Raw genomic sequence first — 27,862 nt, 5'->3', positions numbered from 1 at the left:
CGCACACAAATTCTTAACCCATTCGACCTTGACCTTGAACTTAGGGTCCGCGTTTAGGTTGTGAAATCTACGTTTAGGTTTCGAAAAATGCTCATAACTTTTATGTCGCTTCAGATGTAACCTTCATTTTTGGTATGCATGTGTATATGGACAAGGCCTTTCCATACGCACACAAATTAACCTTGAAGTTAGGGTCGGCATCTAGGTTTGGAAAATGTGTTGTGTTATTTAGCTGTTTTACATAACTATCAAAGCTTTTTTGGGGGGCATATGTCATCCTATGGAGACAGCTCTTGTTTTAAATAAATGTTGAACACTGGCAGCACCCAAAGCCACAATATGATTGGGAGTGATTTGCTCAGAATATGATGTGAGCTTAACCATTGAATGATTCACCACCTAAAGATACAGCTCTTACCAGATTTATGTTCACTTGCAAGTGCATTACAAAATGAACTAGGTGTCATACTCCATACAAACATGTTTGCTAGTTAAAACAATGCATATTTTATTTGTAATATTTTTAAGGTTTTAATTCACTTTTTATGCTCCCGAAGGAGGGCATATAGTGATCGGACTGTCCATCGGTCCGTCTGTCCGTCACACTTTGCGTTTAGGTTTTGAAAAATGCTCATAACTTTTATGTCTCTTCAGATAGCAACTTGATATTTGGCATGCATGTGTATCTCATTGAGCTGCACATTTTGAGTGGTGAAAGGTCAATGTCAAGGTCATCCTTCAAGGTCAAAGGTCAAAAAACAAATCTAAGGGAAGTAATAAGTTTTAAAGGGAGATAATTATCTGTACCTGCCAAATGATTAAAAAAAATCAAAGCGGCGCAGAAGGGGGCATTGTGTTTCTGACAAACACTTCTCTTATTTTCTTTATCAAACAATTTGAATCAATTAACTTATTCAAATTAGATAGCACTGTATCCAATAAACTATAGAGTCACTGGTTATTCCATATGTTACGCCTGAGGAAAGTAAAAGGCTGAAGTCATTAATTAACTAACCTACACCTCAACCTGAAGTCCATTAGTTACCCATAGCAGGGGTTTTGGACTCCAAGAGTCTTTATCCTCTATTCCTATAACTTCGTGCAGCCCTATAACATCGTGTACTTTTTTATGACGTAAACTTCTAAGCAACATTCAAACGAACGTGCCCGAAAACTGTTCACTTTTGTAACGCGAGAATTTCCACAGCCGATAAGACAAAAATCATGAGGAAAAAAAATAAATATGATATAAATTGTCCGTTTTTCTGACCTCGTTCCAAAGAAATAGCCAAAACAATGTTTAAAATCTGCACATTTCCTTCACCAGACGGCTATGTTTGTCAAGGTTTTGATCGTAAAATGTTTTAAGAGTAGTTTCCCTTGGAGGCCCGTCTCGAATTTGTATCGTGCTCTCTGTACTTTGCATTACAACACGATTAAAGTATGCTGTGTATGCGGGAAATTTTACCCCCAAATGATGACACGAGACCATACGTTAAGATCGTGTCCGGCCTATTGCGATAAAGGTTCTCACTGCGTCAATTTGGGATTTTGTCACAAAACAACTGTCATTAGAAGGGTGACAGCCTTTTATGCCCCCATTGTGAATAGAATTTTATTTAGCTATTTTCCGTTAGTAAATACACTTTATCTAGACCTCTGAATACAGTTATCACAGTTCATATTTCGTTTTTATGAAGACCAGTTTTGTTTAAACCATTATTTTCAATACAGTTTATTCACGAAATTCATCTAAAACAACACATATTTAATACAAATAAACACATATTCACAAAAACATATATCGGCTATTATAAACACATCCCAGGGCCTCGCTGTGACGTCATCAAAATCGTTGCACGATCTTATAGGGTAATTCTGTGTGACGCAGACTACCATATACATGAATGTTTAAAGGTACGTAACTCCATTATTATTATCTGTCAACCAACATATTTCACTCGTTATTTGTTAAACAAAAGATAAATCATAAAGTATATATCAAGTTTAGTTATTGTCTAATGAATTTTCATGAAAGATATGCCATTGAAATTTAAGGTGCACGAACTTATAGGTTTAGAGGCTAGATGTAAATACTCAGTTGGGTCAAATTTCTAGGAGGAATAGGCTTTAGCTTCACAGACATCAATCAAGAAAACCAAACATGAAGCAATAATAAGTGGTGGAGCTTTATTGAATTAGGAATTATTGGGGTGGGGGAGGCATTCAAAATTATGAATGGGAATGCTAGGTTGGCGCTAAGGAAAAAAAAGTAGTAGCCAAATTCCAGTTCTACAAAGACAACTCACGTAATAACCTACTTTGCTCAATGAACAACATAATTATCATCATAAATTTATAGGTATCGACAAGCATTGTATTAAATTATCAATCAAACCACATTTAAATAACTGATTTGTTACCTGAAATTAAATACTTGTTTCATGTTTTTGTTTTTAGCTCTACTGGCCGAAGGTCGCCTTGGTGTAATGGATATGGTGTTCGCCTAGCGACCGGGAGGTTACGGGTTTGATCCCCACCGTGGGAGCGTTCTTTAGATCTCTCCCAAAGACACCAAGTACTGGTTCTAGGCCCAGGAAATGGACTCGAGAGCATTTATATAAGCCTTAGGCTTTCGATGCAATCGAGCTAAACTAAATAGGTTTAAACTAAGAGCTTATGTTATGGCGCGGTTTCCGTCGTCCATGCGTGCGTTAGACTTTTTCTTGTTTACGCGATAAAGTCCACAGTTTCCATCCGATTATTTTCAAACTTGTCCTGTGTCTTTATATTAATGAGGACTCGAACCCTATTGAAAATTGGTTACATCAGAGTAAAAAGTCCAGAATTATCTCCCCTTGAATTTGAGAAAATTGTGAAATAAGGCTTGTTTACACAATTAAGTCCACAGTTTTCATCCAATCATTTCCCAACTTGCACAGTGGTTTTATCTTAATGATGAGTCAAACCCTATTGAAAATGAGCAATATCAGAGTTATAAGTCCAGAATTATCTCCCCTTGAATTTGAAAAAAAAGAGAAAATCTTTAACATTTTGCCATAACTTTTGCAATATTGAAGATAGCAACTTCATATTTGGTATGCATGTGTATCTCATGGAGCTGCACATTTTGAGGGCATATAGGTCAAGGTCATCCTTCAAGGTCAAACGTCAAAAAATAAATATCAAAGCGGCGCAGAAGGGGACATCCTGTTTCCGCACAAACACATTTCTTGTTTGTTTACATATAAAGTTCTATCCTTTTGAAACATCCACGGATGTTTAATATCATCAAGGGCCATTTGAAGTTTAACTTTTACGTTTCTTCTTGTTCATGCGATAAATTTCCTATTTGGGTCTGTTTATTTAAAACTTACTCAGATTGTTCATTCTATCAAGGGCTTGAGCCCTATTGATTCCAGCCAGTAGAGCGATTCAGGCTCTCATGGGCCTCTTGTTTTATGTGATTAAGTCCATAATTTTCATCCAATTCTTGGCAAACTTGCACAGTGTCTTTGTATCAATGAAGACTCAAACCCTTTTGTAAAAAGAGCAATATCGAAGTAATAAGTCAAGAATGACTTCCCCTTGAATATGAGAAATTTTGAAATCCCGCTTGTTTACGCAATTAATTCCACAGTTTTCATCTAATTATTTCCAAATTTGCACAGTTTCTTTGTATCAATGAGGACTTAAACCCTATTGAATATGAGCAGTATCGGAGAGATATGTACACAATAATCTCCCCTTGAAATTGAGAAAATTCTCCTTGTTTGCGCGATCATTCACAGTACACAATTTCCATCTTATTCTTTCAAAACTTGCACAGTGTTTATAGCAGTAGAGCGATTCTTGCCCTCATGGGCCTCTTGTTTCATTTTATGTACATTTATTTTCATGTATTGGCGATATACAATGTTTGAGCTTTTCCAGAGATTGTTTTCAGACACCACAGTCTTAGATTGGGTGGGTCTTGCCATGGGTTACTCCTATCTGCTCCCCTCCTTCCCCATCTCCCCAATATTTTTTACAAACATACTTGCCAAATAAGGTAGTCTTGTGCTTTTTGGTTCTTTAATAATACATTTACTGCAACGTCTTATTCGTGAATTGACATATTTTTCTATAGTTTTAATAGATCATTTATTGAAACGTAATTTCTTCAGTGTAAAATGTACTGCATTGCTAGTCTATATTTATTTACAGCACATGGTCTGTTGCAAAACGCACGCTTTCCATGTGTGGCACTTGACATTGCAGATGACAGCAATAATTGTGCGCTCTTTCTTAAAACACTGGTTTTACATGGCATACATGAAAAATGAATGGTTATTATCACCTGGCTGTAGAATTATTGGTGTAAATCAGTTCTATAAATAGATACAATGAAATATACATGCACTGGAATTAAATAGGTACGGAATCAAATTGTAAACGTGTTTTTCACAACTTACTCGCCATAAGTAACTAATTGCTCACCATTCGCAATTAACTTTTGATAAGTAACAATTGTGTACTGTAAAAAGGTGTGATGATGTCGCCTGAAACCATCTTTAATGTACTGTTCTTTTTCCCGTTTTTTATTGCTTAAATGGTAAAACTGTGAACTCTTACTTCATTTCCGACGTCAATTAAATATTATGTTCGCCAATTAAATGCCCCCATATGCATTTTTGTAATCAATTGGACAGTGAACATCACAGTTTTGCGTCTGGAAAGTTACCCAAGAATCCATGATGCATCTCACATGACTGTGTGATGTGACTTGATTATTCGAAACGCACGTCATGGTATCTGTTATCAGTTGATTATCTCTTACAACATGTTGCGTTTATTGTGATGACCCGTGAAAGAAGGTACCGAATTCTCTTTAAAAAAGGGAATAGTGAAACACTTATAGAGAAACATTGATTTGTTTGCTAATGTCAATCACTATTTTTGTTTAAATTTCAAACTTAAATCGCCAGCTGAAAGATTCAATTGCTGATGGCGATTTTGGCTATCGGAAACGCTGAGATAGGGAATGTGGCCCATATTATTGTGTGTTCAATTAGGGACGGAAAAAAATGTATTAAGCAAGACATTAAGCTATTCTGGTTAACTCATATTTTTTAGGGGAGGGTCACAGCAGTATTATGCTCCACTCCAGATCGCACATGGAATATACCTCTATGTTCATTACGCTAACGAAGGATCCATGTTAGTTTGTTGATATCTGGGAAAATGAAATGTTTAAACATTCCAACTTGAATTTCACTTATGTAAAAGAAGTGATAAGCAGATGATTGTGGAGTACAAACAAGCAACATTTGAAGGCACTTAAAATTTGAAACAAGAATGAAAAATTGTGTCATTTCTTCAACAAGGAATTTCCTTTCATAAGGGCTCACTATGCTTAAATGTTTGTATACATGATGAGAAAACCATCAACTATAGTCTGATATACAAGCAAAATTAACTCCTATTGGGTATTGATTGTTTACTTGATTCGTTTTTTGCTTTAAAGGGATAAAACTGTAGTGTGTAACCCATATTTTTGCTTTAAAAGTTCTGCTACTTCTTCAACATTATTGTGTCACTCATTTTACCCAGGTTTAAACTGTACTATTCATGAGCATGTATTTCACTATATCTTTGATTGTGATATTTTACAGCAATCGTCATACATTCATATAAATGAGTATTGTTATAAGTTCTTTCCAGTTCCAGACAGCAGTTGGTTTTCTGCGACATCACCACGAAAGGCAACACGGAGAACATCCAGCCAGCTAAGTCAAAGTATCTGCCTTCCAATGGATGGACCAGCACACAGCAGGCTGGGAATAGGGATTCTAGTTGTTCAGGGAGTCAGTACCCACAGTCTGCCCAGGCAGGGAACCAGTACCTACATTCTGCCCAGGCAGGGAACCAGTACCCACAGTCTGCCCAGGAAGCGAACCAGTGTCAGCAGACTGGCTCCAACAAGTTTCCACTGACTGGGTCTGGTGTTAGCAGTCAGATCACAGATGGTAGACGGAATCACAGTCTAAACTCCAGTAATCCAACTCCAAACTCTGTGCACAATGCCAACAGCTTTGAAAGGGTATGCAAAACAAATATTTAACAGATGTAAAAAGTACATGTGCTATATTCATGGTGTTGACAATTATCCTTATTAGATGAACTTTAATCCAAACCAACATAACAGAATTTAAATGTTCACAATTGTCAATGCATGACCCTTAGAAGCATGAAGCCTTTGTTGTGTGCTCAGTATACAGTCAATCTTGTATTAAGAGACCACTCAAGGGAGTAATCAAAAGTGGTCTCTTAATAAAACGGTCTTTGAATACAAAAGGCCATTCTGGAAGAATGCTTACCCTCAATTTTAATCTATATGAAGGATTATCTCTTTTATCCACAATGATTTTAACTTTTATAATAAAATGAATATAAACACAATACATAAACAATATTTTACTTATAATGTGTTTTATTTTTCACTTATTATAAATTATCATTTATTATAAATCAATTGTGTGTACATATTTATTTGCAAAAACAACATAGACAAGGAAATATTTTTCCTAAGAACAAAGAATTTTGCTAAAAATGTGTAACAGTCTACATATACATGTGTACAGCTAAAACTAGAAATAAATGTCAGAAGCCAAAAGCTATGATATATTATCACATGTATTTCTCTTTCCGTTTCTATATTGCGCGTTTTTGTTCACCTGACACATTATTTTCCACGTCTTCAAGCACCTCGGCTTTACGCTTAAGAATGTTCTGAATTTGGGTTTTTCCGACTCCAATCTCGTCTGCGATTTTACGTGCACTTATACTCTTTGACAATTCCAAAACCCGAATTTTCTCGTTCAACGTTAACACTTTTTGTTTTGACATTTTAATTTCTGCATGTACGCTTAAGGAAATCTAACTCGATTATGATACATAATGAGCTGAAAAAATTAAAACACGTCAATTGAAAACAAACAATCAGACCTGGTTGGAAAATTTATTAAGTAAATAACAATGTGATTGGCTTACAAATATCTACTAATTAGCATTATTACAAATTGGTAATGTACGGATTTCGACAGATGTTGCCGATTAATAGTTTATTTTCCGCACTTCTCAGGAAATGTTTGTCGCGTACAGTGCATTGTTTCTGCACCTGTTATCTATACTCGAGAAAAATCGGCATTGTCTCTTAACGATCCACATAGTAAACTATTTAAGCTGTAGACTGTGCGCAATACGTTCCCCTATTATTCAACTCAATAAATTAATACGCAGTCTACAACAATACCGGTCAGAACCGGTCAACGAGACAAAGCATAATCATAATGGTTGTGAAAACAAAGCAGAGGTGTAACAGTACATCTTATCGGCTTAGATAAACAATTAACACGGATTTGTCCCTGAAAGATCGATAGATTAACCACTTTTACCTCCTAGTGGTCGCTTAATACAAGATTCGGACATCAAAATACACACAAATCAGCGGTCGCTGGTCGCGTAAGACAAAAGTCGCTTAATACAATATCATTATATAGCGAAAAAGCTCCGTGGGATTTCAAAATGGTCGCATAAGACAAAGGTCGCTTAATACAAGTGGTCGCATCCACAAGATTGACTGTATGTAGTAGTTAGAATGTGTGCTCAGTATATGTACTAGTTAGACTGTGTGCTCAGTATATATACTAGTTAGTATGTGTGCTCAGTATATGTACTAGTTAGTATGTGTGCTCAGTATACTGTGAAACCATTTATTTTCGACAGCAGGAAATTCGTCATTTTAGCAAAACTGGGTTATCAGTGTATGTAGTAGTTAGTATGTGTGGTCAGTATATGTTGTAGTTAGTGTGGGCGCTCAGTATGCTATCTTGTTGATACATATTCTACAGACAATGCATGGTGGGGCGTCGCCCACAGTGAATACCAAGGAGGCCCTGCAGCTTGTGATGGGCATGTTCAACGGCTCCCTGGATCTGGAGCACTGCAAGGAACCAGACACCAGTCAAATTGACACACAGGACATCCCCAGTCATGGTAAGTAGCCAGACACCAGTCACATGGACACACAGGACATACCCAGTCATGGTAAGTAGCCAGACACCAGTCACGTGGACACACAGGACATACCCAGTCATGGTAAGTAGCCAGACACCAGTCACATGGACACACAGGACATACCCAGTCATGGTAAGTAGCCAGGCACCAGTCACATGGACACACAGGACATACCCAGTCATGGTAAGTAGCCAGACACCAGTCACATGGACACACAGGACATACCCAGTCATGGTAAGTAGCCAGACACCAGTCACATGGACACACAGGACATACCCAGTCATGGTAAGTAGCCAGACAATAGTCACATTGACACACAGGACATACCCAGTCATGGTAAGTAGCCAGACATTAGTCACATGGACACACAGGACATACCCAGTCATGGTAAGTAGCCAGACATTAGTCACATGGACACACAGGACATACCCAGTCATGGTAAGTAGCCAGACACCAGTCACATGGACACACAGGACATACCCAGTCATGGTAAGTAGCCAGACACCAGTCACATGGACACACAGGACATGCCCAGTCATGGTAAGTAGCCAGACACCAGTCACATGGACACACAGGACATACCCAGTCATGGTAAGTAGTCAGACACCAGTCACCTGGACACACAGGACATACCCAGTCATGGTAAGTAGCCAGACACCAGTCACATGGACACACAGGACATACCCAGTCATGGTAAGTAGCCAGACACCAGTCACATGGACACACAGGACATACCCAGTCATGGTTAGTAGCCAGACACCAGTCACATGGACACAGGACATGCCCAGTCATGGTAAGTAGCCAGACACCAGTCACATTGACACAGGACATACCCAGTCATGGTAAGTAGTCAGACACCAGTCACATGGACACACAGTACATACCCAGTCATGGTAAGTAGCCAGACACCAGTCACATGGACACACAGGACATACCCAGTCATGGTAAGTAGCCAGACACCAGTCACATGGACACACAGGATATACCCAGTCATGGTAAGTAGCCAGACACCAGTCACATGGACACACAGGACATACCCAATCATGGTAAGTAGCCAGACACCAGTCACATGGACACACAGGACATACCCAGTCATGGTAAGTAGCCAGACACCAGTCACATGGACACACAGGACATACCCAGTCATGGTAAGTAGCCAGACACCAGTCACATGGACACACAGGACATACCCAGTCATGGTAAGTAGCCAGACACCAGTCACATGGACACACAGGACATACCCAGTCATGGTAAGTAGCCAGACACCAGTCACATGGACACACAGGACATACCCAATCATGGTAAGTAGTCAGACACCAGTCACATGGACACACAGGACATACCCAGTCATGGTAAGTAGCCAGACACCAGTCACATGGACACACAGGACATACCCAGTCATGGTAAGTAGCCAGACACCAGTCTGACCAATACACATGCGGTGTTGCGGATGCTCTGGTTTTTAATATTTCGAACTGTGCTCATCAAGAATTGCAACTAGACTAAAAAAAAACAATTAGCTTAAGCTCAAATTTGGGACAATTGTCACCCCTGATTGAACAATCTGGATGAAACTTCAGATAAAGCAAGCTTGCATGGAGATCTAGGTATGGGATTGTCTTTGGCATGTGTGGGGAAAAACTGTTTTAATGTTACTAAAATAAAGAATAATGGCTTTATTGAAAATGGAAAATAAGACTTATTAATTTCTGAATATAAATTAATAACATTTATTTTCGCGGAAACGATTGTTGTATACTGGTTTCTATAGATACGACTACTTTGTCTGTTTTGTTATGCACAGATTGCCTTGGTCGAGATCGTTAGTACTATAGCATTACGCAATTTCCGTACCGCGTGATATGACCTCATTCCGCCTTTTGTTAACTGCCTGTGCTGGTGTTATGATTGTCAAAAACAAACGTTTACAATTATATCTCGAGCAATCTGTGGAAATTCCTTGAGGCAGAAAACGGAAGCAACGGGTATCAATGGAGGACTTTACCCGATTCCTTATCCAGGTAGTGTTATTTCTTGATTTTGGGGTAGATGTTTTGTGCATCATAAAGTGTTTCTTCAATCTTCAATACAAACAACGAAGCGGGGTGCGGTGTTAGTGGGGAATTTGTTACTACATTATGTCTTTATTTAGCCATTAATCTATAATTTGGGGCGATCCCTGAATACCGGTCAGTCACATGATTTACGGTGTTTAACAAACAATGACTTGGCGCACGCGCCAGTCTCGCTGTAGCAACTCATTGAGAGGGCTGATTATGTGAACGCGCTTAGTATATTCTATTTATTTTTCAAATAAATATTCAGAGCATTTGCGTTAAAAATGGACACAGTATTTTAAACAAATAATCTTAGTTAAGCTCACAAAATCATGTCATAAGGTTGTGACAATAAGCTATTCTAATTTAAGTACTGTAGCAAGTCTATTTTCTACTATTACAGTATTACGTATTTCATATATCATAATATTTAACATTGTCTTCAGACATTTCTTTTTCTCCTAACATAAACTGTTTCTAAAATTCACGATAATCCAATACTTAATTGTGTCTACCTTATTAATAGCTTGTTTTCAGTGTGATCCCAGTCTGTTATCATTCCCTTGCCGAACCACGACGTTTCCTGTATCTGGCATTTGTTATAAAAACATTTGTCCTACGCAAAGCCTCTATCGGAGATAATAGCGACAATTTTTTGTGGAAAATTAGCGAACACATATTTTCGTGAACGATTTTGTCTCACCTGTTGTTAAAATTGTTACCTTGATTTTATCAATGTCATAATTTCCTTTCAAAGAAATTTGGCATTAATTCGGGTAATATTTGTCACATAGAATTTTCTATTTTCAATACAAGTTAAACTCGCAGGTTTACAACACAAATTCTCAATATGATTTTTTACGAAAAGAGAAGTATATAATGTGTTATGACAGGTTATGTTATTCTCCTTCTTGGTACTCCTTCCCTAATTAAAAATTGTGCAGTTTAAGTAAACCATTACTTGCATCGTGAACAAGCAGAAAATTAATTTATTACACAGTGGCAATCGCTTGTAGGGTCCATTACTTCATTTGCAGGGAGATTCCATCCGGCCGCCCGTTTTACCTGCGGCATAACAAATGCCTTTCACCGCATTCATATAATGCAAACTGTTAGGCAAGACCTTGAAATGTGGTTAACATTTTTGGGCTAATACCATTAAGTGTTAATTTTTCATGACATTTTCCTTGCGGTCATATGTAAGTTGGTTTCTAGGGGAAATCGTGTAAACGTTACGTCGGTGTATACATACATTGATTTACTAAGTCTATTTACTCCTAAATTAAGTTGCTTCTAGGCTAAAGCTAAGTTGGCAATGCAAGCTGAAGCAATCTATTAATGCTATCCACGTTACTAAGGCTTTTCTGGATATTTGAATTTCAAGAGTAATTTAAATTTGTTGATTGCTCTTGGGGAGGTTGGTACATTATAATTTTGAGTAGAATACTTTTTCAAGTATGTTACACACTTGTCGCGAATTGCGATTAATTATACCTTGGGCGTGGATGATGGATCTAATATCTGATATTGTTCGAGAGAGAGTTTGTTGGGTTTACGATTAAATTTGCTCTGTTTTTAGCGAGATGACATTTTCGGCTGTGTATGTTGTGAATGTTGATAAGTGTGGGTCTGTTTTCACTCGGGTGTAAACTAATTCACATGTCACTGCTTAGATTTCCCAAAAACTGTTATACTTTGTTGAAACGCCAGGCTGCAATCTATAGGGCAAATTGGGCTACTTCTGTTAAAATGTGTTATTTAATTATGGTTTTGGTCATGTGTGGGTTTATCAGGATATAGGTAATGTTGACGCATTTTTTACACCTGTTCAAGGATCGCCTTATTTTTGTCACAAGCAACAATGGCCTGGGGGTTTATTCGACTCGTCACGGTGTCAGATTATAATCATTGCTTGTACAAAAAAATATTTTTCTCTTAAAAATTACCATTCTCCTATAGAAAGCGCTTGCAAAGTACAGCTGCTCCACCAACCAGTTTATTATTAAACCTGGACGACATCTTGGTATAGTGCATGCTTTTAGACATTGTCCACATTGTCTAATTGTAGAAATCACTTGTGTCATTGAAAACGAATTTCATGTATTTTTCATTGCTCTATTTTTAAAAAAATAAAAAATAAAAATAAACCAACAAACTATTATCTTTTTTCTTGGTATTGCGGACACAAGGAATAATTCGTTTTCTTAATCTTATGAAACGGAAACATTATCTACACTTGTATTAAATTGCATTAATTATATATACCGGTATCTTAAGGCAAAAAGTATATAAAAAAACATAAATATTCGTTTATATGCATTGAACATTTAAGCTTACAAGATAGAAGCCATACCGTACGAGAAAAACTTGTATGTGTCTAATCGCTGGTTGAACGATTCTTGGTATTAAAGGTCCGAGTTAAACAGTGTGTATTCGCTGGTTGAGCGATTATGGTGCTTACATGGCCATGTTGTAAAAAGTGTGACTTCGCTGTGTAAGCAAGTTAAAAAACCACGTCACAGGTCACCAATAGTTTGTCGTTCAACTCGTGACTTTCGTACTATACCGCACCAGAATTTGTGGGGGATAAATTTGCTGTGAAATTTATTGAGGCAGAAAATTCTGTTTGCCGGGGGATTGGAGGGGCATGCGTACTTATTCTACAACATTTATCTCTACAAACTAACCTTAGCGACAATGAATCAACACATTGGCTCGAATGGACTCTGGGCTTCAGGCGTAGTATATCAACCTAATTTAAAGGTTAAGCTTTAAAAATAGGAGCAATGCCGCAGGGAAAAAACTTGTATAGCGCTTATTGGTATTAAATGTCCGAGATAAAAAGTGGGTACTGGTCAAGTGACCATTAGTATTAAATGTCCGTGGTATTAAATGTCCAAGTTGTGTCCGCGTTAAAAAGTGTGTAATGGTCAAGTGACCATTGGTATTAAATGTCCGTGGTATTAAATGTCTGAGTTTAAAAGTGTGTAATGGTCAAGTGACCATTGGTATTAAATGTCCGAGTTAAAAAGTGTGTAATCGTCAAGTGACCATTAGTAGAGTGTGTAATGGTCAAGTGACCATTGGTATTAAATGTCCGAGTTAAAAAGTGTGTAATCGTCAAGTGACCATTGATATAAAAAGCGGTATGATCGCAAGTGTAGCGATCAAGTTAAAGTGTGATAAGTAAAAGTGTGATCGCAGGTGTAAGTGTAGCGATCAAGTAAAGTGTGATCGCCAGTGTAGTGATCAAGTAAAGTGTGATCGCAAGTGTAGCGATCAAGTAAAGTGTGATCGCAGGTGGAGCAATCATTGATATTAAGAGGTCAAGCAACTGGTAGAGCTAGGTCTAGCCCAATCAAGTAAATGGATTTTCCTGGCCCGGTCGCTTGATGATCAAGAGTATTTTTATTTGGGTAGGCGGTGTTGCTACTATAGCATCGTTACTTCACATCGGTAATTCAACGTGTGCTCTTCCACCCCCGGTAGGCATAATTTTCTTGCAGTCAACTTCCACGAGTGTATCATCCAATATTTTTCGGGGCTCCTGGTTACCAACAACTGTTATGGTTAACGCTGCGGCCATTATATCCCACTGTCTTACTTGCATAATATATTATATAGATCTGTTAGTGAATACTTTATACATGTACATTCGATTTCATTTGTGTGATGTTTATTGGGAGGCGAAATATATTGTAATCATGTCATTAAAACAAGTCAACTGAACAAAGGTGTTGTTTAATCGATATCGTTGCAGTCGTAAAATAAATGTCATATCATGCATATATGCTATATATATATTCCACCTTACCCTTATTTCACCGGTCATTTGACGTTTATTGTCATGATGGTCAAATTTCGGTTAAGGAAAAATCAGTAAAACATTGGAGACTTTATTTGAGAGTGTTAATAGCTACCCTGTTCTGGTTTCCAATGTTAGCACTCAAACAATTGTAGGGGCTGGTAAAGGCAGCTTGCCATTCCAAATCTATGATGAGTCCGAGGTGAAGTCAGTGCAACCTAGTGTGTCAATCGGACAGACCTGTGCCCCTGTGCCCTTCCAGATATACGATGAATCTGAGGGAAGGCCAACCCCAAAACAACAAAGTGATTCCATGGGAAAGCCTATCAAATCGGTCCCATTCCTGATATTTATGGAAGAGAACACTGCCAGGTAACTCTTCTCAATGGTATAACAGCCATTACAATGACAAATGTTTAAGCCCTTAGTTTGTTTGATGCCAGAAATTAAATCAAGTTGTAATTAGTTCAAGTTGGAGGAAATTCTAATGAGCATTGAATGATATATGCCCAACAGTGAGACTCATTGATGATATTTTTATCAGCAGCTGCAGCAGTATGAACCAGTCCCAGAATGTGTCTGTGAGGAGGCAGCGTGTGAAGACTGCCAGTGGGACAGACCAGGACTCCAGTCAGCGTCTCCAGGACAGAGCACTGTCCATGGTGAGGCACCATCTAACACTCTCACTATTTTTATTAATAAATGACTAATTGGATAAATATTTTTGGATAAATTGTTGTGTGTTATATTCTGATAAGTGAATATATCTAGGGTGAAAGTTAAGTGAGTACATTCAGGATAACATATGTGGTGATATGTGATATATACTGTGAAACCATTTATTTTTGTCGGCACCAAATTTTGTCATTTAAAAAAAAAAGAATATTTTGTCGGCACTTAAATTTGCAGATTTCTGGTTTTGAAAAGAAAATGAAAAAATGCGTTGGTCATTATCTGATTTTTTTGTAATACTTGAATTGTAACAAATTGTAGTGGGGAGAGGGGGGTTACTTGGGAGTCACTTGCATGACCTGTTTTTTATCACATGCCAATTAACTAGTGATTTTATGCTCCCCCTAAAAAATTTGGGGGGAGCATATAGTCGCCGCTTCGTCTGTGTGTCCGTCCGTCCTTGCAAAATTTTTGTCCAGGCTATTTCTCAGCAATTAATGACCCGAATTTAATTAAACTTTATGAGAAGCTTCACTACCAAGAGGAGATGTGCATATAATCAGCCAGTTCTGGTCAGATGATTTTTCACAGAGTTATGGCCCTTTAAAATTTTCCATAAAGTGTACATATAGTGCAATTCTTGTCCAGGCTATTTCTCAGCAACTAATGACCGGAATTCAATGAAACTTTATGGGAAGCTTCACTACCAAGAAGAGATTTTTCACAGAGTTATGGCCCTTTGAAATTTTCTATAAAAAAATTCTTGTCCCCCCAACTACTGTGCCCTCAAGACGTTTCCTTTTATCTGAATATATAGTGCAATATTGTGACAAAAAAAAACTTTGGGGAACATCACCCGTCTCCAACAGTTTCTTGTATTATCAGGTGATAGAAATGGGCCCTTATTATTACATTCCATTTAAAAGTTCATGGCTATGATAAGTGGATAAGTGGGACTAAATATTCCTTAGTTACTGATTCTGTTACTATTTATGTGCTATCAATCTTTTGAATCATCAACAGCTTTGACAAGTTTAACGAGGTATGTTTCATTTCAGTGTTATTTTTGGATAATATAAATTTAAATATTGTCAGCTAAAATGCAATCGAAAACGTAACAGGCACAGGTGAATTAAATAATTTAATCTTGACAATTTAGTTACCTGTAATTGTAAACAGAAATTAACTTTCATTTTTGCCCAGTATCAGAAAGTCCCTGGGAAGCAAGTTATTTGCATGACTGAGTATGACGCAATCAAATGTTGCTTTGTATCGTATTGCATTCAATCTTAATTAACAGATTGTCCATTGGTTGTTATAATTAAAATGAAACAGTACCTAATGAAACCTATTTCCCATAATGCACTTTACACTTCTGAAAAATTGCGTATGTTTGTGTTTATAAAATTAATTAACATATTTATTGTCTTAAATGGCTATATATATTTTTTTTAATGATGTAAATATATTGGATTATCGAACATAGATGCATATTAGAAAAGAGGTATGTATACAGTTATCAATATGGTTATCTGTATGCCTTCACACCCATGAAAAACACAATACACACAATGGCTAATAAAGTTGTTAACAGTTAGCGCTAATCCTTACTATTCTACCTAAACAAAGTCAGATGTTTTCAATACAGCTTTACTGCATTAGCGTTTTAATAGCTTAATTACGTTACCTGATATCATATGCTATTTACTCCGATAGGATCATAATTCATCCGGAATTTTCTGTCCGAGGAATCCCACACTTTTCATAAACCCGTCAGGTAGGTCAGAACGGTCACATAGTGCCGTGTAGCCGTACAACCAAAACATTACCCAGAATCCACTCTTATTCCGGATGCGATATACAAAGGCAGACATTTTTGTTATTGACTTAATTGTTGCTTCTGTTTCGCTGGATTCTTCTGTTTAACAGAATAGAGAAGTTTTTGTATTGCGTTAAAACATTCTCCGTATATATATCCGTGTATTTCTGTATTGTTTTGTGTATTTGTTTGTTTGTTCAAGGCAAAATATGCCTCAAACACGTGGCTGATGTGGACACATAAGGGCAGCATGGGACAACCATGGTAGCTGCCTGTCGTATGCAGGATGTACCCAGGATAACTGCTGCCCTTTCTGTGAGCATTGGTCTGCAGATACCTGGGCCATCAAATGTCGACCCTTCAAGAGTCGTGGACGCAACAAGAATAGTTCAGATCAAAGTAGGGAAAGTTCCGTTTGTCGGGACTTTTCACCACACGATCTTGACCATATGCCACCAGTAGCTGCCAGGTATCGGTCCTTACCCCGTGACGACACCGGACAAAATTTGCCCGGTCCGTTCATTGGGAATGACCAGTTGACCGGTCCGGAGACTTCACCAGTCACCGGTCAACATTGACCGGTCCGGTCACCGGTCATGCTATGACCGGTCACTGACCGGTCCGGTCACCAGTCATGCTATGACTGGTCCGGTCATTGACCGGTCCGGTCACCGGTAATGCTATGACCGGTCCGGTCACCGGTCATTGTAATGACCGATCCGGTCACCGGGTACCGGTCTGTGCCACAGACCGTTCCGGTCACCGTAGATGTTGACACTACCTTGTCAGTACTCCACAAAGGTAGACGCAGCCGCGTTTCTACTGTGAGTCACAGACGTAAACGTGTAGTGTCTGATGTTTCCGGCTACTCCTCCACCTCGGGCTCGTCGTATGACTCATCGTCTACTTCAAATAGCCCTCATCATTATCGGAGGGGACGTCGTTCACGCTCACTGAGTGTTTCTCGGCGTAGATTGCCTTGTAAAGAGCGATCACGCCAGCGCTCGGGGAGACGTTCGATCAGGAAACATCATTCCCAGCGCCGCCGAACAGTGTCTCGGCATCGCAGGGATAAGGGACATAGACCTTCCTCTATTTGGCGCTTTCGGACTCCTAGGTCCCCTAGTCGATCCTTCTCTGAGGAATCTATTGACACCCTTCCACGTGTGTCGGCCTCTATTTTGGCCTCAACACACACTTCAGCTGTTCCTACAACCACTGAGCATAATTTGTATTCAAACACTAGTTTGCATACATATTAAGCTCAAGGTACAGGGGTTAATCTAACCACTTCGGCTGCATTTTCAGCCCCACGGGTCTCTTCCACATTGCATAGAAGTATACCCCGGGCTGCCGCTACACCATCAAATCCCAATACTTTGTGGATCCAACAGTCGCCGGGAATCTTTGTCCCTTTTTCGACTGATCCTTTACCAGCGACCTTTGGTATTCAAAGTGAGTCTGCTGACTTGATCTCTGAGAGACCTAATTCACCAGCTATATCTTTGATGGTGCCGGAAAACGATTCTCTCATGATAGAAGCGAATGAATCTATTATTCCTACTTCTATATCCACCGGTTTCAATCAATCCAATGCTCCCGCAGACGGTTCGATTGAGGCGGGTTCGGAGTCTAATGAGGCCGAACTTTATTATTTGGCCTCCATCAATCAGGTATACGAACTTATGTTCAATACCTTAGATGAGGACTTCTGCCCCCGCCCTTCCTTGTCTCTCACAGGATCTGCGGTTACCGTTACAGAACAGGTAGCACGCAGACGAGAGCCCGGCAGGATAAGTAAGGCTACTTCCCGAGTGGATCTACACCTTCCTATTGGCTCTTCCACAATGGCTGTTTTCCAGTCACTTGAACCAGCCAATAAGCCTTCGCCATCTCCATGGAAAGCCCCTAAGGAGCTGACGGAGCCTAAACAGATGGACGGCGGGAAAAGTTATAAGGCCCCGGTACCCGACCCTGCTACCGGTTTGGACCTTTCCAAACTTCCGGTTCCTGATGCTGACATTAGTAAGCTGTCACTTACAATGCCTTCATCATCTACCCATACATCAGTCCCTTTTTCCCTGTTGGAAAATTGGGAGCTGAGAGAACGCCGTTCCATAGGTCTGGCTAACCAGCTAGATCTCATGGCAGCCACAGCCTTAGACTTTGTTTGGGAGCTCTCTGATTCAATCCCAGAGGAGCTCCGGGCCTTGTTGATACATCTTTCACGTACTACGCAGTGTTTATCTCACAATGCTGCGTCGTTTATGTCTGAGATGTTAAGGCTTCAGAGAGACCTCATCCTCTCTTCCTTGCCCAATAATTTCCTTTTGGAAACAGGCGTAAACTCCCTTCGAACTGCTCCACTAACAGCAGATTCTCTTTTCGGAGGGAGGATACAGTCGGCACTTACTGCTGATCGTGAAGATCAGATACATGCCTCCTTAGCTAGGAGCAACTCTGGCCAGCGCCCTGTGGTTTTTAAGCGCCCTGCTTCTAAGCCCCCAGGAGCCCCACCGGCCAAGAACGCTAAAAGGGACAGTTTCCCTACTAATCGTCCTTCTGCTCCACGTCAGCCCACAAATAGGCCTCCTTTTCAGAACAGAACAACTTCCTATCGGAAGCCTTCTGTAAACCAAAATTGGAGTAAGGGCAAACCCAATGCCGACAAGAAGTCATTTAATCCTTCTTCCGGCAAGGGTGGACCTCCTAAAGGTCAGCCCTAGGTCATACCCCTTTCTACCGCCACAACCTCTGATGCCGGAGGTACCAGTTGGGGCCAGACTTATGCACTTCGCAAATCGATGGCTCCAAATAACTTCGGACGCGTGGGTTCATTCTCTTGTCACACAAGGCCTCACTTTTCAATTCGAAAAAAGGCCCCCACTCTCTCGCGTCCCAATAGATCTGGTATCTCCGCATCCACAACTTCCAGACTCCATTCTCGGACTCCTGGAAAAACAGGGGGTAGAAAGGGTTCACGACCCTTGTTCTTCAGGATTTTACAGTTGCCTTTTCCTTGTTCAAAAGAAAAGCGGCTCCTGGAGACCAGTCATAGACTTAAAAGTGTTCAACACGTTTCTAGTCAAACCTACTTTCAAGATGGAGACTCCTGCCTTCATTCGGCCCTCCATCAAACCCATGCAATGGGGGGTTTCCTTGGACCTGGAAGATGCATACTTCCATGTTCCTATATATCCCAAATACCGGAAGTACCTGCGCTTCTCCTTTCGAGGCCAGGTCTACCAGTTTCGGGCGATGCCCTTTGGATTGGCCACAGCTCCACAAGTTTTCACCAAACTCATGGCCGCAGTGAGCGCACACCTCTGATTACACGGGGTTCAACTGCTTCAGTATTTCGACGATTGGCTCTTACATCAGCTCGATCGTCGACTGCTTCTGCTACACCTAGAGTTCTCTTGGAAGGAGCTCCTCTCTTTAGGACTCCTTCTCAATGTAGCCAAGTCAGACCTCATTCCCTCTCAGGATTTCATATTCGTGGGAATGAATTTTCTGACCCACATCAATCGGGTCAGGGTCTCACCGCAACGTGTATCAGACCTCCTTTTGAAGGTCAGATGGGTGCTGTCCCAATCTCATATCACAGCTCAAGATTTCCTCTCACTCAACGGTATCCTGAGCTCTGTAGCAGACTTCGTGCAGTTGGGACGTCTCTTCCTACGTCCTCTTCAGCACTATCTCTCAGCTCGATGGAAATGGTCTCCAGACAATCTGCTAACACAGATTCCCATCCTTCCGTCCTTAGTCCCCCACCTTCTATGGTGGCTAGACGAGGAGACCCTGTTGGAAGGAGTACCGCTTCTTCCCCCGCAACCGTCTTTACATCTCATAACGGATGCGAGCATGGAAGGTTGGGGCGCTCACCTGGAACCCCGCAGCCTGACATTATCAGGATTGTGGTCTCCTCAGGAGTCTCTCCTGCACATAAACAATCTCGAAATGCGAGCAGTCTTTCTAGCTGTTTCTCAATTCCAATCACATCTTCGAAACTCCTGTGTGATGGTATCGACAGACAACACATCAGTCGTGGCTTACATCCAGAAACAGGGCGGTACACACTCTCACTCCCTGTATCTGGAAACAATGAAATTACTTGTTCTTTGCAAGAGCCTAAACGTCTCTCTCTTGACCAAACACATACCAGGTCGTCTCAACGCCCTGGCGGACGGTTTGTCTCGCAAACACCAGTTACTTCCATCGGAATGGACACTTCATCAGGAAGTGGCCAATCAGATATTCCTCACATTCGGTTATCCACTGGTCGACCTGTTTGCGACCAGAGACAACCACAGACTTCCTCTGTATGTGAGTCCAGTGTACGAACCAGCAGGTGGGCGGTAGACGCGCTTTCGTTCGATTGGGATCAACTGGACGCTTACGCTTATCCCCCACCCATTCTAATTCCCCAAATCTTAGGGAAAATCAGTGTGAGCTCTTGCCGGATCCTCCTGATAGCCCCTTGGTGGCCCAGGAGATCCTGGTTCAACGACCTTCTCGGTCTCCTGTGCGAATTTCCCAGGTAACTCCCGCACAGGTCAGATCTCCTATCTCAGAGAGGCAGACTTCATTTGGATCCAGACATGTTCCACTTACACGTCTGGTCGTTATCAGGCAATCCCTGCAGAAGAAACGCTTTTCTGTCAGGGCTTCAACGCTCGTTGCCTCTGCAAGGAGAAAGTCCACCAGAGCAGTCTATGATGCTCGCTGGAAACTCTTCTCTAATTGGTGTGTTCGAGGGAAAATTGATCCCCTCAATCCCTCTGCTAGACGCATAGCGGATTTTCTAATCTATCTCTTTGATGATAAGAAACTTTCTCTTAGCTCCATCAAAGGATACAGATCTGTGCTTTCGCATACCTTGGCTTTTCGTAAGTCATCACAAGTCTGTGCTGACCCAGCCATTTCGGAACTGATCCGAGCCATGGAACTTAAACGTCCTGTGTCTCGTTCTCTTACCCCCAAATGGGATTTGGCTTGTTTTCTTGGAATCGCTTATTAAAGCTCCCTATGAACCCCTTAATCAGGCTTCTTTACAGTTCCTAACCTGGAAGACCGTTTTTCTTCTTACCATGGCTTCATCCAAACGTAGAAGTGAAATTCATGCTCTTTCTATCGAAGAAAGCCATCTTCGTTTTGATTCCTCCGATGGCTCTGTCACCTTGTTGTGTCAGCCAGGATTCCTTGCTAAAAATCAACTCCCCTCAATGGCTTCTAAACCCTTCAAGGTCCCAAGTCTTTCTAGAACTTGTGGTAATGAAGATGAAGATAGACTCCTCTGCCCTGTCAGGTCTTTGAAGTTCTATCTTAGTAGAGTTAAGTCTATTCGAGGTTCTCGCAAGAGACTCTTCATTCCCTTAAAAGGGGGGGCGATGTGTCTGCGGCTTCTATTTCCCGTTGGGTAGCCTCGACTATAAAAAGGGCTTACTCTTCTCTTTCTTCAAGGGATTCATCCCTTTTTAAGATTAGACCACATGAATTACGAGCAATGTCGGCTTCGTGGGCATATATTAATCATACCCCACTCTCTGACGTGCTTCAAGCTGCTTTCTGGAGGAATCAGACCACTTTTTCATCTTTTTATCTTCGTTCTCTGGAGTGCCAACAGGACAACTTGTATTTGTTGGGCCCCCTTGTGGTTGCACAAACGGTAGTATCTTCTACGGCATAGGTATATTACGCTTATCCGTGAATTAAGTTAATACCGTAATAACGAAGATTAGCTGAGAACCCGAGATATGGGTTCCGCTGTGATGGGGAGATTTTCGCGAACCTTCCCGCCTCAGCTGCAAATTCAGCATATGATATCAGATAACGTAATTAAGCTATTAAAACAAATTTTTCTAGTAAAATTCATTTTAATTAGTAATTACTTACCTGATATCGGTAAGTCCCACCTCCCACCCTGCTCTTCGTCTAATATTTCATATTTTTTATTGGAATAAGAGTGGATTCTGGGTAATGTCCCGTTTTGGTTGTACGGCCACACTGCACTATGTGACCGTTCTGACCTACCTGACGGGTTTATGAAAAGTGTGGGATTCCTCGGACAGAAAATTCCGGATGAATTACGATCCTATCGGAGTAAATAGCATATGATATCAGGTAAGTAATTACTAATTAAAATGAATTTTACTAGAAAAATTTGTTTTACAGAAAATGTCACATGTCAGTTAAGTACAAGGAATAATGTACCCCACGTCAGTTAAGTACACATTATAATGTACCCCACTTGGGGTAGACCGGATCTATCTTGATTACAAAACAGACGCAGGATGTGTGTGGATAATGTTGGATATAAATGTCTTATAAGCCTATGGTAATTTAGTCTTTATTTGTTTAAATGTTGGACATAATTATTTGTAACAGATTTAAATTCGTCAATCGGTCTTCTGACAAAATATAAGAACATTTATGTTTGGCGAATGAAAATGGTTTCACAGAAATAAAAATACTGTAATTATTCTTTCTTTAATGATTAAAATATACATTTCTGAATGGCACAGCCATTAGTTACCATATTTTTATACCCCCACAAACGAAGTTTAGGGGGGTATATAGGAGTGAACTTGTCTGTTGGTCGGTCGGTCGGTCTGTCGGTCCGTATTAAGTGTTCGCTCTCTAATTCAAGTAGTTTTCATCCAATCTTCACCAAACTTGGTCAGAAGTTGTATCTACATGATGTCTAGGCCAAGTTCGAACATGGGCCTTGCCGGGTCAAAATCTCGGTCAGGGGGTCACTTAGTGCGTTTTAAACATTCAGCATGTTGTCTGCTCTCTAATTCAAGTAGTTTTCATCCGATCTTCACCAAACTTGGTCAGAAGTTTTATCTAGATGATCTGAAGGCCAAGTTCGAACATGGGCCATGCCAGATCAAAAACTAGATCACAGGGTCACTTAGTACGTTTTACACATTGAGCATGGTGTCCGCTCTCTATTTCAAGTAAATTTAATCCGATCTTCACCACACTTGGTCAGAAGTTGTAACTAGATGATGTGTAGGTCAAGTTTGAACATGGGCCATGCCGGGTCAAAAACTAGGTCATGGGGTCACTTAGTGTGTTTTAAACCTCACCATGTTGTCTGCTCTCTAATTCAAGTAGTTTTTATCCAATCTTCACCAAAATTGGTCAGAAGTTGTATCTTGATAATGTCTAGGGCAAGTTTGAATATGGGTCATGCCGGGTCAAAAACAAGGTCACGGGGTCATTTAGTGCGTTTTAAACATCACAATGTTGTCCGCTCTCTAATTCAAGTAATTTTTATCCAATCTTCACCAAACTTGGTCAGAAGTTGTATCTAGATGATGTCTAGGTCAAGTTTGAATATGGGTCATGCCGGGTCAAAAACTAGGTCACGGGGTATTTTAGTGCGTTTTAAACCTCACCTTGTTGTCCGCTCTCTAATTCAAGTAGTTTTCATCCAATCCTCACCAAACTTGGTCACAAGTTTTATCTAAATGATCTCTAGGACAAGTTTGAACATGGGCCATTCCGGGCCTAAAACTAGGTCATGGGGTCACTTAGTGCTTTTTTTAACATTCAGCATGTTGTCCGCTCTCTAATTCAAGTAGTTTACATCCGATCTTCACCAAACTTGGTCAGAAGTTTTATGGAGATGATCTTAAGGCCAAGTTAGAATATGGGCATTTCTGGGTCAAAAACTAGGTCAAGGGGTCACTAAGTGCGTTTAAAAAAATTCAGCATGGTGTCCGCTGTTTTTTGTGAAGAAGACATGCAAAATATTATGTGTCAATGCGGCATGTGGTGGTATTCGTCACGTCTGTGACAAAGCTCTAGTTTATTCAGAATATACTGGTTCTATGTAACAGCTAGATTGACACTATTTGATGTAAGCTGTTTATCGTTTTCATTAGGGATTACACACAATTTCTGAGGGAAGATTTGACAAACTAAAAGTGAAATGATGCTTTTATTGCAGACTCGTCCCTTTTTTGATGATGATGGTATTGAGTCTCAGCCCCGAGACGATGTGACCCTTGCCCCTCTGGGCTCACACCTGAGCTTTGCAGAGGCAGCACGGTTTGCATCCACACCCTTCAACCCCAACAGCTCAGGTAGCAGGGCCAGGAAGATACCAGACCTTGATGAGAGCGCAATGGAGGTAGGAGTGCCAGGTTGTCGTTTAAATCAATAGATTATAGTATAATCTTCAGGGATTATGCAACAGATCTTCAGGGCTCCTATGTCATACAGCCTTAAGCAGTTCCTTCAAAAATATATATATATTTTAGCTCACCTGATCAAGGAATGCTCAAGGTTAGATATTGTTATCTTTTTTTGTCGGGAATAGTTTGTCAACTTTTAGTGGTAACTAGCTGAAATGTTCTCTAGAGGCCACATTCATCCAATCTTGATGAGACTTGGTCAGAAGTTTATTTATACAATATCTAAGATGATTTATATATAATCAGTTGTCTGGGCTTAAAAAAGTAGGTCACCAGACCAAACCTTGTTTCCACCATTTAGGCCACAATTTTCATGCTTTTTTTTATTTAACTTGGTAAGAATGTTTATCTTGACAGTATCTAGGCCCAGTTTGAATCTGGGTAATAGGTGTCATACAACTAGGTCACTAGGTAAAATATTTGAAAAACCTTGTTACCCCTCTCGATGCCACAGTTATGATGAACCATGGTTAGAATGTTTATGTTGACAATATTTAGAGTTTGAATATGGGTCAGGAGCGTCAAAAACTCTCAATAAGTCAAATCTTAGAAAAATCTTAACAATATCTTGGCTAAGTTGTAAGCTAGATCACATACATCTGGAAACTAGGTCACGAGATAAAATCTTTACAAAAAAATCTTACCCCTTCAGGGGTAACCATTATGTAGTTGTTTAACACAGAAAGTAATTTTTATCGTGTCCACAGAATTAATGCTGGTTTTAACCATTTTTGCGAATTTTTTTACAGGCTTTCTACTGGTCCCTACTTTTCCCTACTTTTCCCTACTTTTTTTTCTTAAACCTACTTTTCCCAACTTTTTTCAAAAATAGCCCTATTATCCCTACTTTTTCATTTTGCAAGTAAAATAAATAAAATGTAAAATGAATGCTTACATGATTCTTCTTTAGATATTTTCAGAATTTCCATCCATTATGAATCTTTTGTAATGAGTACAGTTCAGATGTGTTTGGGGATCACCTTGTGATGTCCATCCTTGAAAGCACCATGATTCCTTGGCTATTCAGTACAGACATACGGGTCTTTAGGTAAGATAATATCTTTTTATAGTGTGAAAATACATGTACTAAGTATGTTATATTTAATCATAACATATGTGCTTCTTGAAATAGAGGTGACAGATATGCACGCTTCATCTAGACTTTATACTGCCAAATTTCTTTTTTTCCCAATGATGCTACTAACTGAGGGAACCCACAAATGCCATGCTGTGTTTTAAACCTTATGGGTTAAATTCGTAATTGCAGATGCTGCTTTCCTTTCTTATTTTTTATATTTTATATTTTTTCTTATAAAATACATTTAAGTTTGTATGTTAAGCTTGCTTTTCCTTACTGTCATATTAATCATAAATAATGTTGTATGACCCCACAAAAAAGGGAGGGGGTGATTTGCCATTTTTTGTCTGTCCGTCCATAGCCCAAAGTTTGTGTCGCGTCGAACTCAAAAGTATAACTGCTAGAGCCATCTTTCTGTGAATACTTGTCAGCATGTGAACTTGTTTACCTGAGTATTTTGATGCAAGTGTATCAAATATCATCTATGGAGTTATGGCCCCTGATTTAGCAAACAATAGGAATCTTTGTGACAGAGCCAAATTGTGGGGGCATCTGTGTCCTATGGACACACATCTACTTTAAAATTAATAAATTTATTTGAATTTGATTAACACCGTGGCATTTGTAGTTTGATATAAGACACTGCATTTACCAACTGCTTTGACAAGCCTTGATGTTTGCTTTGTGTCAATACTAATGTTGCAGCAGTGACATACTAACAACTTAGATCCATACAATGTCCATTTTAATACTATAACTAGTCAGTTTCACTAACATAAAAATTACTCGTAACCACTCTTAATCATACAATTTGTATATGCATTTGCATTAAATGGCCGACATATGTGTTTACTAAATTCTTTAACACATTCATTGTCAATATTGGCCGTATTTTGGTTTTGAAAAAGAAATCGTAATAATAATTGATTATAGGGTAATGGATAGAATTGGAACTTGCAAAGATCTATCAATATAATATGTTTTTACATTGTACAGTATACTAAAAATGTGAAAATCTTCTCTTCTTTTTAGACCTCATTTTAACTTTTTGTGCTCTGATAATAGCAGTATTTTTTCCCTCGAAATGTATATAATTTGTTTACGGTCAGGGAGCATTGCCCCCCAGGCCCCCCATACCAGGGCCTTGCCCTGGACCCACAAGGGGGCCTAGGCGGCCCCCTTGATCCCTGGCATAATCAGTCACTATTCCACATAAATCCTTTGCAATCATAATGAAAATCCTGTATGGTTTGAAACTAATTTTGCTTAACCCTTTACTCCATGTATATAAATTTCAACACCTTAGCAAACGGAATAGACCTAAGTCTCTGTTTGCTTATACAATTATAATAAAAATATAATTCTTCACTATTGCCTGTGGTGAGAAAATTCTTTGTTTTAGTACTAGTGCAAGACTACTTAAATATTCATAGTGGGTGAAGTTTGGTACATATTCATGTAGGAAAAGGGTAATACTTAGGGCTTTTGTACTTTGCTTTATAAGATTAACAGTGTATGTTTTGAATGTCATGTTCATTATTGTATTCCATTGTGTAAATTGATGTTAAATGAGAAATAAAAATTTCAGGTGCCTGTATTTCAAGGATGGGCAGAACAAGGCATTCTCTTAGCATCAGATGGACTAGGATATGTATCAATTTAACGGTAATTCCAGCTGAAAAATGGTAATAATTTTTTTATTAAGCCCTACTTTTTAACAGTAAAAATCCCTACTTTGCCCTACTTTTTGCTAAAATCTTGCCCTACTTTTGCCCTAGTTTTTTGTAGAGAGGCATTAGAAAGCCTGTATTTCAAGTGCTTGTGTCAGAGACATCCATACCCAATATCTTTTTAATTGGTACCATGGCTGATGTTCATTCAGTATCTGATTTTTATTAATTAATGGGATCAAATAATGATGAAATTAAAGTTGCAAGTTTTGTATACCATCTGTACAACAACATTCATAACTTTGTATTTATATGTATATCTACCTGTGAAACAACATCAATTTGTATGTATATGTATATCTACCAAAATGTTTAATAAATAAGGATAAAAGAACTTACAGGGCAACTATGTGCTTGTATATAGTTTGTGTGTATTGTGTATTTTTGGGCCGGTGACCTGTATTTACTTAAAAAAAATCGTTGAGTTTGTCAACAT

At 39.5% G+C, this 27,862-nt stretch overlaps 1 protein-coding gene across 1 annotated transcript in view; it reads left to right on the top strand.

The window, feature by feature from the left end:
* Positions 1-27,862, top strand: part of LOC127869968 (uncharacterized) — a 93,347-nt gene that overhangs the window by 46,484 nt on the left and 19,001 nt on the right. Inside the window, exons 13-17 of the mRNA XM_052412627.1 lie at positions 5,704-6,082; positions 7,893-8,037; positions 14,076-14,292; positions 14,465-14,582; positions 24,372-24,554. Coding sequence (XP_052268587.1) covers positions 5,704-6,082; positions 7,893-8,037; positions 14,076-14,292; positions 14,465-14,582; positions 24,372-24,554 — 1,042 coding nt within the window. The remainder of the gene's footprint in view (positions 1-5,703; positions 6,083-7,892; positions 8,038-14,075; positions 14,293-14,464; positions 14,583-24,371; positions 24,555-27,862) is intronic.

The sequence above is a fragment of the Dreissena polymorpha genome, chromosome 2, assembly GCF_020536995.1.
Source record: "Dreissena polymorpha isolate Duluth1 chromosome 2, UMN_Dpol_1.0, whole genome shotgun sequence".
NCBI lineage: Eukaryota > Metazoa > Mollusca > Bivalvia > Myida > Dreissenidae > Dreissena > Dreissena polymorpha.
The sequence above is the reverse complement of the archived record's forward strand: the minus strand, read 5'-3'. Positions and strand labels throughout refer to the sequence as shown.